This window comes from Chlorocebus sabaeus, chromosome 12, assembly GCF_047675955.1.
Source record: "Chlorocebus sabaeus isolate Y175 chromosome 12, mChlSab1.0.hap1, whole genome shotgun sequence".
Classification (NCBI taxonomy): domain Eukaryota; kingdom Metazoa; phylum Chordata; class Mammalia; order Primates; family Cercopithecidae; genus Chlorocebus; species Chlorocebus sabaeus.
The window spans coordinates 63,022,709-63,034,674 of NC_132915.1; the positions used below are offsets into that span (position 1 = coordinate 63,022,709).

An 11,966-nucleotide genomic window follows, 5' to 3' on the forward strand; every position below is an offset into this window, starting at 1 on the left:
TCATGTTCTCCAGTCATTTAAGGAACCTTCCAGGGCCCAGCCTGGGGTTCTCCTTCTATACTTACTCTAGAGCACATGGCTGGACACCAGGGCCTGGGGAGGCTTATCAGCAAGTATCAGTTGGTAGATGGTAGACACCTGATGAAAAGAAAAGAAACTATATTCACTTTCCATCTCCCAGGGACCCAGAAATCCTGGCTCCTGACATTCCACCTTAGGTATCTCTCTTTTTGCCTTTCTCCTGGACTACAGTGTCCTTTGGGTCACAAACTCAGAGCTCAACTGGGTGCTATGTGCAGAGGGCTGGGGAGGGGGTGTCACAGGCAGGCCCAGAGAAAGCCATCCAGGCTGAGAGCTGGGTTCTAGAAGGATCCTTGTTTTTAATCAAGAAAACAAGAAATAGTATTATAATAGCTACCTTTTATTGAGCACCCACTTTGTGCCAGGCACTTTACATACATTTGTGCTTATAATTCTTACAACAACCTGGGGAGGTAGGCATTATTATCATTTTACATATGAGAAAACAGAGGCTCAGCAAGGTTAAGCAGCTTGTTCAAGGTCACAGAGCTGGTAGATGAGTGATAGAATCAGCACTTGAGTTGTGCATCTGTGAGGGCCCCAAAGCTTTCATCAGGCATTTTCCACACTGAGAAAATAAAGAAGGTAGAGGAGTGGTGTATTAGTCTGTTTTCACACTGCTGATAAAGACATACCTGAGACTGGGTAATTTATAAAGAAAATGAGGTTTAATGAACTCACAGTTCCATGTGGCTGGGGAGGCCTCACAATCATGGTGGAAGGCAAAACGCACGTCTTACGTGGCAGCAGGCAAGAGAGAATGAGAGCCAAGCTAAAGGGGAAACCCATTATAAAACTATCAGATCTTGTGAGACTTATTCACTACCACCAGAACAGTATGGGAGAAACTGCCCCCATGATTCAATTATCTCCCACCAGGTCTCTCCCACAATTATGGGAGCTACAGTTTAAGGTGAGATATGGGTGGGACACAGCCAAACCACATCATTCTCTCCCTGGCCCCTCCCAAATCTCATGTCCTCTCATTTAAAAATCAATCATGCCTTCCCAACAGTCCCCCAAAGTCTTAACTCATTTCAGCATTAACTCAAAAGTCCACAGTCCAAAGTCTCATCTGAAACAAGGCAAGTCCCTTCTGCCTATGAGCCTGCAAAATTGAAGGCAAGTTAGTTACTTCCTAGATACAATGGAGGTACAGGCATTGGATAAATACACCCATTTCAAGTGGGAGAAGTTGGTCAAAATGAAGGGGCTAATGGCCCCGTGCAGGTCCAAAATCCAGCAGGGCAGTTAAATCTTAAAGCTCCAAAATGATCTCCTTTGACTCCATGTCTCACATCCAGGTCACACTGATGTAGAAGGTGGGTTCTTATGGTCTTGGGCAGCTCCACCCCTGTGGCATTGCAGAGTACAGACTACTTCTTGGCTGCTTTTACAGGCTGGCATTGAGTGTCTATAGCTTTTCCAGGTACATGGTGCAAGCTGTAAGTAGATACACCATTCTGATGTCTGGAGGACAGTGACCCTCTTCTCACAGCTCTACTAGGCAGTGTCCCAGTGGGGTCTCTGTGTGGGGGCTTCCCCTCCCACATTGCCTTAACAGAGGTTCTCCATGAGGGCCCCACTCCTGTAGCAAACTTCTGCCTGGACATCCATTCATTTCCATACATTCTCTGAAATCTAGGCAGAGGTTCCCAAACCTCAGTTCTTGACTTCTGTGCACCTGCAGGCTCAACACTACATGGAAGATGCCAAGGCTTGGGCCTTGCACCCTCTGAAGCCAAGGCCTGAGCTGTACCTTGGCCCCTTTTAGCCATGGCTAGAGCAGCTGGGATGCAGGGTAACAAGTCCCTGGGCTGCACACAGCAGGGGGACCCTGGGCCTGGCCCATGAAACCATTTTTTCCTCCTAGGCCCCCAGGCTTGTGATGGGAGGCACTGCTGCAAAGGTCTCTGACATGCCCTGCAGACATTTTCCCCATGTCTTGGTGATTAACATTTGGCTCCTTGTTACTTACGCAAATTTCTGCAGCAGGCTTGAATTTCTCCTCAGAAAATGGTTTTTTCTTTTCTGTCTCATCGTCAGGCTGCAAATTTTCCGAACTTTTATGCTCTGTTTCCCTTTTAAAACTGAATGCTTTTAACAGCACCCAAGTCACTTCATGAATACTTTGCTGCTTAGAAACTTCTTCTGCCAGATACCCTAAATCATCTCCCTCAAGTTCAAAGTTCCACAAATCTCTAGGGCAGGGGCAAAATGCAGCCAGTCTTTTTGCTAAAACATAGCAAGAGTCACCTTTACTCCAGTACCAAACAAGTTCCTCATCTCTATCTGAGACCACCTCAGCCTGGATTTCATGTCCATATCATTATCAGAATTTTGGTCAAAGCCATTTAACAAGTCTCTAGGAAGTTCCAAACTTTCCCACATTTTCCTCTGATCTCTCCAAACTGTTCCAACCTCTGCCTGTTACCCAGTTCCAAAGTTGCTTCCACATTTTCGGGTATTTACAGCAGGGCCCCACTCTACTGGTATCAGTTTACAGTATTAGTTCATTTTCACAGTGCTGATAAAGACATAACCAAGACTGGGTAATTATAAAGAAAAAGAGGTTTACTGAACTCAAAGTTCCACATGGCTGGGGAGGCCTCACAATCATGACAGAAAGGCACGTCTTACATGGCGGCAGACTAGAGAGAATGAGAGCCAAGCGAAAGGGGAAACCCCTTAAAAATCATCAGATCTCATGAGACCTATTCGCTACTACCAGAACAATATGGAGGAAACTGCTCCCATATTTCAATTATCTCCCACTAGGTCCTTCCCACAATACATGGCAATTATGGGAGCTACAATTCAGGATGAGTTTTAGGTGGGGACACAGCCAAAGCATATCAGGTGGGGAAAGGGCTGCATTCTCTAGGGGGTAGGGGACTGATTTTGCTACTAGAGCTGTTGATAGAAGCTAAAGTTCACCCTGTTTCCCACTTACCCTCTCTGGCATGCCACTTTTCTCCAGACTCAGCTGCAAAGTCAGAAAAAACTCACTCTGACTGAGGTTGCTCTTCTTAGAAAGAGAAATGGCTGGCGTGGTGGCTTTTGCCTGTAATCCCAACAATTCAGGAGGCCAAGGTAGGTGGATCACGAGGTCAGGAGTTTGAGACTAGCCTGGCCAACATGGTGAAACCCCGTTTCTATTAAAAAATACAAAAAGCCAGGCATAGTGATGCACGTCTGTAATCTTAGCTACTCAGGAGGCTGAGGCAGGAGAATCGCTTGAACCTAGGATGGGGAGGTTGCAGTCAGCTGAGATTGCGCCACTGCACTCCAACCTGGGTGACAGAGCAAGACTCCATCTTGGGGAAAAAAAAGAGAGAGAGAAAATGGCTGAGATGAAAGACCTTCCCGTCTGTTTATTGGTAGTTGTCAGCGTGTGCATGTAGCCTGTGTTCAGAAGCACAGACCATCAGAATAAGAACATCACTCCCTTCTAGACCACACCTCAGGCACATGTGCAGGGAGTGAGGCAGCTGAGGAATCTTAAAAGGGCTATTTATTTCCTACTAGAGTCCCAGGGAAACCACCTCGGAGGAGGCTGGCTCAGCAATCAGAGCCTCAAATTTGCTCCATGCCCCCCTCCAGTTTATCCAGCCTCAGAAAGGTTGTGTTCATTTCATAGATCAGGGACCCACGATTTGTGTGTCTCTCTCTCTGTCTCCCCCCCCCCCCCACAAACACACACACACACACACACGCACACACACACTTGAGTTAAGGCACAAAGTCTGGCCTGCATGGCCCTGCAAGTCCATTTCCATCAGGCACATCTGGCCCAGGGCTGAGGCCATGTATGTACACAAATGGGTGAGTGCAGTGTTAGAAGTCTCTTCACAAATAAGAAACATGATGATGGCTCTGTGCTAAGCCCAGTCCTCCTGTTCCCTGGGAGGGGATCTCTTGCCTCCTAGTCAGTTAGCCAAACACCTTCTCCCCAGATGGACTGGGACCAAATCAGCCACAGTTCAGGTGAGTGCTGGGGACTCAGGGCCTGACTTCTAACACTAAGAAAGCACACTTTCTAAGTGTGGGGGGGTGGTGGGGGCTATTTGGAGACCTTAAATAAGATCAAGTCCCCACCTCAGATGGAAAAAGATGGCTACCAAAGCCAGGATGGAGAGGTTTCTCTTTGTGCTTTGAAACCTCAACCATGTATAACAGGAACAGAGCTGACCTTTTTCCTCTAAGCTCTCTGGCTTCCACCCCAGGGAAGAGGTTTCTGCAGACTGGTGTGAGTGTGGGGGTGGAAAGGGCACAGTCAGGATTGTGCGTTGGAGCAGGAGATTGCTTCAGTGCCCCCTCCCCAGACCCCACCCTCAGCAGCTGCTTCCAGCACATTTAGGTCAGCAACCACTTAATGGGTGGCATAGAGGTGGAGGTTCCTGGGAGCACATGGTGCGGGTGTGACGGAGGGTTCGAGGTCTGCATGAAGGCTGGGAGCTGTGCGGTTACTGGGCCCTGGGCTGGGTCAGGACGCCCAGGTAAAGTAGGCGATCTCATCCAGGTCGACCGGGTAATCGGTGAGCAGCACCGGCGTCTTGTCGAAAAGCTCACCCTTGTAGCTGCGCCACTTGCCGGCAGGCAAATAGACGTCACGCTCCTGCTTGCCCGGCTCCAGCACCGGGGCCACAAGCAGCGTGTCCCCAATAAGGAACTGAGAGTCTATGCGGTGAGCTGTCTCGTCGCCGGGCGCAATCCACCAAAGGGGGCGCACAATGGGGTCACCCGTGTCGGTGACCTCGCCCGCCAGCTCAAGCAACAGCGGCGCCACAAGCGAGGCCCGCAGGGCGGCGAACTTCTGCGCGATGGCCACTACTTCCGCGTCGTAGCGCCAGGGCGGGATAGAGAACTGCATGGCTGGCATAAAAGCGGCCACTTCCAGCCAGCGAATGTAGAGCTCGCGCTCGGGCACATCGCCTCCGGCTGTACGCTGGGGCACGGCGTTGCCGCCCACCATGTCGGGTAGGATGAATGGGTAGCCCAGCATGCTGACGGTGAGCACCGCAGGAATGAGTGAGCGCAGTCCCAGGTCGTAGCCCCACACAGAGTCACGATCAACCAGGCGAAAGAAGCAGGAGATGTTCTGTGACTGGTAGCCCACGCGCACCTCTGCCAGCGAGAAGAAGGGTAGCGCCATCTCAGTGTAGCGCCGGCTCCAGACGCTGGGGTCCGGCAGCGGCCGGTAGGTGCTGAAGTCCCGCGGCAGGTAGCTGACCTCACCCGCGTCGAACTTGAAGGAAGCCACGGAGTAGCGAGAGCGCAGCCTCCGCAGGTGTCCCTGGAACCAGTCGCGGGCTTTTGGGTGCGTGAAGTCGAGCACCGCGCCGATGCCGTTCCACCAGCGCACCAGCGCGGGTAACCGGCCCGTGGGTTCGCGCACGAACAGCTCGCGCTCCACGCCCTCGCCGAAGCGCGACGAGTTGTAGTTGACAAACGGGTGCACCCAGAGCGTGACACGGAAGCCGGCGTCGCGCAGGCGGCGGAACATGTCACTGGCGTTGGGGAATTTGACCTCGTCAAAGTCGAAGTCGCCATAAGCAGGTGTGTACATGTCGTCGATTTCCAGGTGGCTGCTGTTGAAGTGGTGCTGGCGGATCTGTTGGGCAAAACGCAGCACCTTGTCCTGGTCCACGGCGCGCCCGTACAGCGCCCACGTGGACCAAATGGGGTCTCGGAAGGCCTCGGGTGCTGGCACCCTCGACGGCTTGTTGAAGTAGCGGCGCACCATGTACTTGTGGATGGAGGTGACGTCCGAGCCCACGCACACTCGGTAGCTCAGCTCTGGCGCTGCGGCGCTGCCGGCGGGTGGCTTGTAGGGCGTGTCGTGGTAGCGCGCCTGAAGCCGCAGCGAGCGTTCCGTGCCGTTCCAGCCCAGGTGGAAGGGCACCGAGTCGTTGACTTTGATGGCGGCCGCGCGCGAAGATAGCCAGTAGCGCTCGAGGATGCCCCCAAACGCGGCATCGGAGGAGTAGACATCGCTTGTGACGAACGGCTGGGGCTCCTGCTGGCCTTCCAGGCGGATGGGCCAGTGCTGCGTCCTCATCTCAGCGCCACCATACCAGTGGGCCGCCGCGTCGCCCAAGAACATGGCGTGCTCCACTGCCCGGCCCGGCGCCGCCTCCTCCCAGCGCACGCGGTAGCACATCACTGTGTCCTTGGGCCGCACGGTCTGGATGAAGAAGTGCAGCGGCCGCCCATCGGCAGTGAGCGAGCAGCCCAGCAGGGCGCCATCGCGACTGCAGGAGTCGAGGTCCAGCGCACCGGAGCGGAAGGCCAGGCGGAAGACCTGCTCTCCCTTCTGGTTGCGGATGGAGAAGCCGCCAGCGTTGAGGTCCAGCAGCTCCGCACGAAGTCGCTCCGCCTTGCGTAGGGAGACGCTGTAGTAGCACCAGGCCACCACCGCGGCCAGCACAAGCAGCAGCCCCAGAACCGCAGAGCCCAGCAGCGGTTTCAGTTCTTTGGAAGGCTTGGGCTTGGCAGGCGAGAAGTTGTCGGGCAGGAAGGTGTACATAGCTGCGGCTGCGATGGCCTCGGGGTTCTGACGGTCTGTGTAGCAGCCAGACCGGCGGCGGCGGGGATAGGCCTGGCTCTTCTCCTGAGGATTCTGGAGCATTAGTGGGCTGCTAAGAAAGGAGTGGGCCGTGGGGCTATCTGACCGAGCTCATCTCAACCTGCTCTGGAAGGAGGAGAGAGAGATAGAACTGAGCTTTCTCATCCCATGATATTTCCATTTGCTGCTGCAAGCTACGAGGAGGTGTATACTTTGGGAAGGTGAATACTGGAACCTGAGGGCTTGACGAGTTTCAAAGGTGAGACCCTTACCAGGACAATCTGTGTCTAACCCACCCTTTCTCATGGGTCCTAATGCTTGCCCAAATTAGGAGTCTGTGACTGGGGGGTGGTGCCTGCGACTGGGAGATGGCACGCATCCTTATTTTCCCAGTGGAGAAAAGAACCCTGAGAGGGTCAGGAAGCTTTCCAGGATCACGGGATAAGCCAGGCCTCCCCGGATCACACATGGGGCCGTTCGGGCTGAAGAGATGGAGAAGGAGCTAGAGAAGTCCTGCTCTCCTAGAGGTGTGGATGGCTGGGGTGGGAGAGGGTGGATTGTCCAGCCAGCTCCTTGAGACTTTTTTTTTTTTTTTTTTTTTTTTGAGATGGAGTCTCCCTCTATCACCCAGACTGGAGTGCAGTGGTGTGATCTCAGCTCACTGTAACCTCTGCCTCTTGGGTTCAAGTGATTCTCCTGCCTCAGCCTCCCGAGTAGCTGGGATTAAAGGTGCACACCACCATACCCAACTAATTTTTGTATTTTTGTTAAAGATGGGGTTTCCCCATGGTGGTCAGGCTGGCCTCGAACTCATGACCTCAAGTGATCCACTTGCCTCCATAATTGCTGGGATTACAGGCATTAGCCACCTCGCCTGGTTCCCCTGGAGACTTTTAACAGGATGGTAGGCTAGCTTCCCTGTCCCCAGAGCGGGGAGAGGAGGAAGGAAGGGAGAACAGCTCAGGAATGTGTTTTTATCCTGAGTCAAAAGCCTGATGAAATCTGGAGATTAAAGAAGACACCCAAAGCCAGACTTAGTCCAGGGCCTGGTTTGGAGGGAGGTAGAGTTGGGTTCAGACATTAGGGCCTGGGGCAGGAGCCTGGCATGGGGGCCAGTTGTTTCTCACATCTGCTTCTCTTTGCCCTCAAACTCACCCTGCTGTCAGCCATCCATCACCAAATCCATTTCCCTGCCTGCCTTCCTGCTCTGCTCCTGGCACCACATCTGTGGGCCAGCTACTTCCTAGCTCTGTTTCACCCGCTGTCCTGTTTCTGTCATAGTTTGGGCGCTGTCACTTTTCCCCTGTATTACTGAACGCTTCCCCCAACAGGCCTCTCTGCCTCTTTCTCACCAGTGCCTTCTGATCACAGCAACCATAGTGATCTTTCTACAGCACTTGTCAAACTATGTCTATCCCTAGCTTCGAGAGCTGCTCATTACTTCCATGATGAAATTTAAAAGTGCTTTGCATTGGAGGCATGATGTGTTCTCAGCTACTGTTCTGATTTCATTTCCAGCCAGTCCTATCTTGTGATTACCAAGCTCATTCCTTCCCCAGCCTAAATCCTTTAGGCCACCTGCTTCAGGAGATTTCACCCACCTAGCTTCGGCCAATGCACCTCCTCCACCTACCTGCTCTCCAGGGATCGGACACCCACCACTACCACTAACACACATAAACTCTGACATACTATATGCTAAACATCCAGATATGAGGCCATGCACGGTCCTCATGCCTGTAATCCTAGCACTTTGGGAGGCCAAGAAGGGCGGATCGCTTGAGCTCAGGAGTTTGAGACCAGCCTGAGCAACATGGTGAAACCCTGTCTCTACCAAAAATAAAAAAAATAAAAAAAAATAAAAATAGCCGGGCATGGTGTTGCGCACCTGTAGTCCCAGCTACTTGGGGGGCTGAAGTGGGAGGATCACTTGAGCCCAGGAGGTCGAGGCTGCAGTAAGCCGAGATTGTGCCACTGCACTCCAGCCTGGGTGACAAAACAAAACAAAATAAAACAAAAAACAAACAACAACAACAAAAAAAACAGATATGACTGCAGGGAAACACAGGCTCAGGGGAAGAATTGTGTCCTACTCTGCCACTCAAGGCCACTGACCGTTCCTGTCCCAGGCTTCAGAGCAGAGTCCAACAAAGAAATAGCAACACCCAGGTGCACACACTTGCATACACACAGCCAGACAGTTGGTTGCCCAACTGCTCCAGCTCAGAGGAAGAGAAAGAGACTGGCAAATAATAATTAGCCTCCTCCCAGATGCCAGTGTCTGTCTCTAAGTCCCCAGGGACTTCCAAGGGGATGCCGGAACTACTCAGGTTTTTCACTTCCCCCATGCAAGAATGTAAGGTGTAGAGCAGAATTTGATCCTACATGTCAATACACAGCTCCTCCCATAGGCACTCCCCACATAGTGCTAGCTCAGGGCCTCATTCTCAGTGCCCTCTGCCCCCAGCTGCCTACGCTTGTCTGGAACAGACTCTTATTCCCTTTCTCTCAGTCTACAACGACTTAGCTTTCCTCCCCATTCCTATATAGATACAGCTTAGAAAACCCCTCCTGGAAAATGCAGCCAGTGGCCTTTAGCTGATGCCCTCAAGCTGAGCAGAACCCAAAGAAGGCTTTAGGTGGTTCAGATCATACCTGTGAGTTTATATTCATTCATTCAAGATAACCAAAGCCCCATTCTGGGCACCAAGGAAATAAGGAGAGAGGGGGTCAGTATCTGAAGAGGAGAGAGACTTCCTCAACCTCAAAACTTTCATATGAAGTCAGCCTATCTCATGAGCCCTGGAGGCAGGAAGAGGCCACCAAGGTGGATTCAAAAGCCTTTCCAATAGTTAGGTTTTGAGAATCTTAATTTTCCGGAATCTGATGTTCTTTGATGAAAGACAGAAGCCCACAGGCCTGGGCACCCACCCACCCCAGGCACCATGATAGTGTCCCAAATGCCACCACAGCATCCAGTTCTATCAACAATGTGGAACAGCAGACATAGCTACAGTGTCCATTTTACAGATGAGGAAACGTGGCCCAAACAGAAAAAGGAACTTGTCTGAAGTTAGCCAGGTAGCAAGGCTGCCTGGATCTAAAATCCCAGCTCAGCTCCCCACAGTGTTAAGTTTTAGGAGATGGGAGATAATGATCTGTCCTGGCTGCCTGAATGCAGTAGCAGAAAGGAGCCCTGGGGCTGAGCTGGTGGGACCGGCTTCCATCAGATGGACATGGCATGGTGAGGCCTGTTTTTCCAAGGGCTGGTGCTGCTGCTTGCTCCATGCCGACCACGAGAGCCTCTTAGGGGCAGCAGAGAGGGCAATTTTAATGGCATCTGGTACCGGGACTTTGGGGGAGGAAGTCTGTGGTTCTGGTGTTAACAGTGGTGCCAGAGACCTCTAATCTGCTGCCTCCGCCATCTAGTCAACCCAAGGCTAGTGATAGCAGGTGGAGTCTGCAGGGTGGGCCTCCCTGGGCTCTGCCCGCTGAGCCTTTCCCCACTGGACCCTCAACCTCAGTCTTGGCTGCCACGGCTAGTCTGGTCTAAGGGGGAGGGCCACGCCCGGCTCAGCTGAGGGGAATCCATTCCAAGTAGAATCATTAGTTGAACACAGTTCCCAGAGGGGGGATGGAAATATCAAAGGCAACTCGATCCGGCCCATCTCCCTCTCCTGCCCGGCGACGGGATCCGCGGGGATCGAGTGACTGCTTACACAGCCTGGAATACTGCACAGCCACCCGAGCAGCCCGCCCGAAGGCTATACTGTCCGAGGGGCCGACCGAGGTTAAGGGACCTGTCGCCTGGCGGGAATGCGGCCGTGAAATGGGCCCAGGTGTTCAGGCTCTCTCCACCCATTCATCGGTGGGAGCGAAAGTTCAGGAATCGTGCTCCTTCAGCAGCCCCCCGCCTCCCACAGCCCTCCCGCTGGGCTCACCCATTGCAGTTACAGCCCGGCAGAACCGGGGGTGAAGGAGCTTCCCGCCGATCCCCTGCGCTTGAACCAGAGTGAAGCTGCCACCGCGCCGCGCGGGGCTCTGCCTGGCAGGGTACGGCTGAGCCCCTCCTCGGGCCCCGCCCTGGGGCTCCTCGGCCACGCCCCAGTCATCCAGTCTCGCCTCGGGCCTCAGAGTCCAGCCCTGCCCTTGACGTTCGACCCCTCCTCCCAGGTTATCAGGCGGACCTGAGGCCCCGCCCCTCAGCCCCACCTTCCTGCCACTGCTCTGTGCTCTGCCCCTGGCATTTCGGGCTTGCTCAGTCCTGCGTCCCGAGTCTCCGACTCCCGCCGGCAGGCCCGCCCCTGCTGGGCCACTGCTTAACCGCAAACGGGCTGGGCTCGACCCCAGGCCTGCTGGGACATGTAGTTCTGCAGAAAGGAGCAGCTGCGGAAGGTTGGGGTTCTTGCACCTCTAGGCTAGGTTTGAAATGAGAATGAGAGGGAGAGAGCTGCAGGGTAAAGGAGCAGGGCTCGCCATTGGAATTCCTTTTTTCCTGATTTGGGCAGGTGGAGGCCATATCGGTATAACGCTCTCACAAGCCCTCAGCGTTCCATATGGAAAAGTGGTGGCGGAATTCCGCGATTATCTTAGCGCCCAATGCAGGGTGCTTCCAATCAAGGGCCCCACGGAGGGAGCTGTAGTTCCAACCTGCGGGGAGCCCAAGCTGTCGGTTCCCACCGGACTAAACCAGCGGTGTCCGAGGTCAGGGACTGAGAAGACCGGTTTCTGCTCGGTATTTTGCAATGTCACTCGCCTCCCCTACCGCCACCCCCAGACTAGTTATTTATAGGGTCCAGCCCCTCCTCCTAAGTTACAGCCTTTAGTTAGAAACGCCCAAGCTGCGGGAAAGTGGGCGTGCCCCGCCATGCCCTTCTCCCCGGGGGCTGGGCAAGACTCTGAGGTTTTATTTCTTTTTTATTTTATTTTTATATTTATTTATTGTTGAGTGTCATTCTTGTTGCCCAGGCTGGAGTGCAATGGCACGATCTCGGCTCGCTGTAACCTCTGCCTTCCGGGTTCAAGCAATTCTCCTGCCTCAGCCTCCCAAGTAGCTGGGATTACAGGCACGTGCCACCACACCCAGCTAATTTTGCATTTTTAGTAAAGACGGGGTTTCACCATGTTGGTCAGGCTGGTCTCAAACTCCTGACCTCAGGTGATCTACCTGCCTCAGCCTCCCAAAGTGCTGGGATTACAAGCATGGGCCACCACGTCGGGTCATATTTTATTTTTTTGAGAGAGGGTCTCACTCTGTCGCCCAGGCTGGAGTGCAGTGGCGCGAACATAGCTCGCTGCAGCCTCAGTGTCCTTGTTT

At 53.4% G+C, this 11,966-nt stretch overlaps 1 protein-coding gene across 2 annotated transcripts; it reads right to left on the bottom strand.

Moving 5' to 3' along the window:
* Positions 1 to 405: 405 nt before the first annotated feature.
* On the bottom strand, positions 406 to 10,868 carry MYORG (myogenesis regulating glycosidase). 2 transcript variants are annotated; one of them, XR_012094826.1, is made up of 3 exons: positions 10,591 to 10,868; positions 763 to 6,775; positions 406 to 649 (listed from the first exon to the last, which is right to left on the bottom strand). XR_012094826.1 is itself a non-coding variant. In XM_007968977.3 (2 exons), exon 2 carries the CDS (start codon positions 6,710 to 6,712, stop codon positions 4,568 to 4,570), a length of 2,145 nt encoding a protein of 714 aa, XP_007967168.1. In that variant the 5' UTR covers positions 6,713 to 6,775; positions 10,591 to 10,868; the 3' UTR covers positions 406 to 4,567. The 2 variants fall into 2 exon arrangements, 1 of the variants encoding a protein (XP_007967168.1); XM_007968977.3 differs by having other exon boundaries at positions 406 to 6,775.
* Positions 10,869 to 11,966: the final 1,098 nt, after the last annotated feature.

Coding starts and splice junctions, on each gene's coding strand:
- MYORG (XM_007968977.3), bottom strand. CDS start 6,712: ATGCTCCAGAATCCTCAGGAGAAGAGCCAGGCCTATCCCCGCCGCCGC.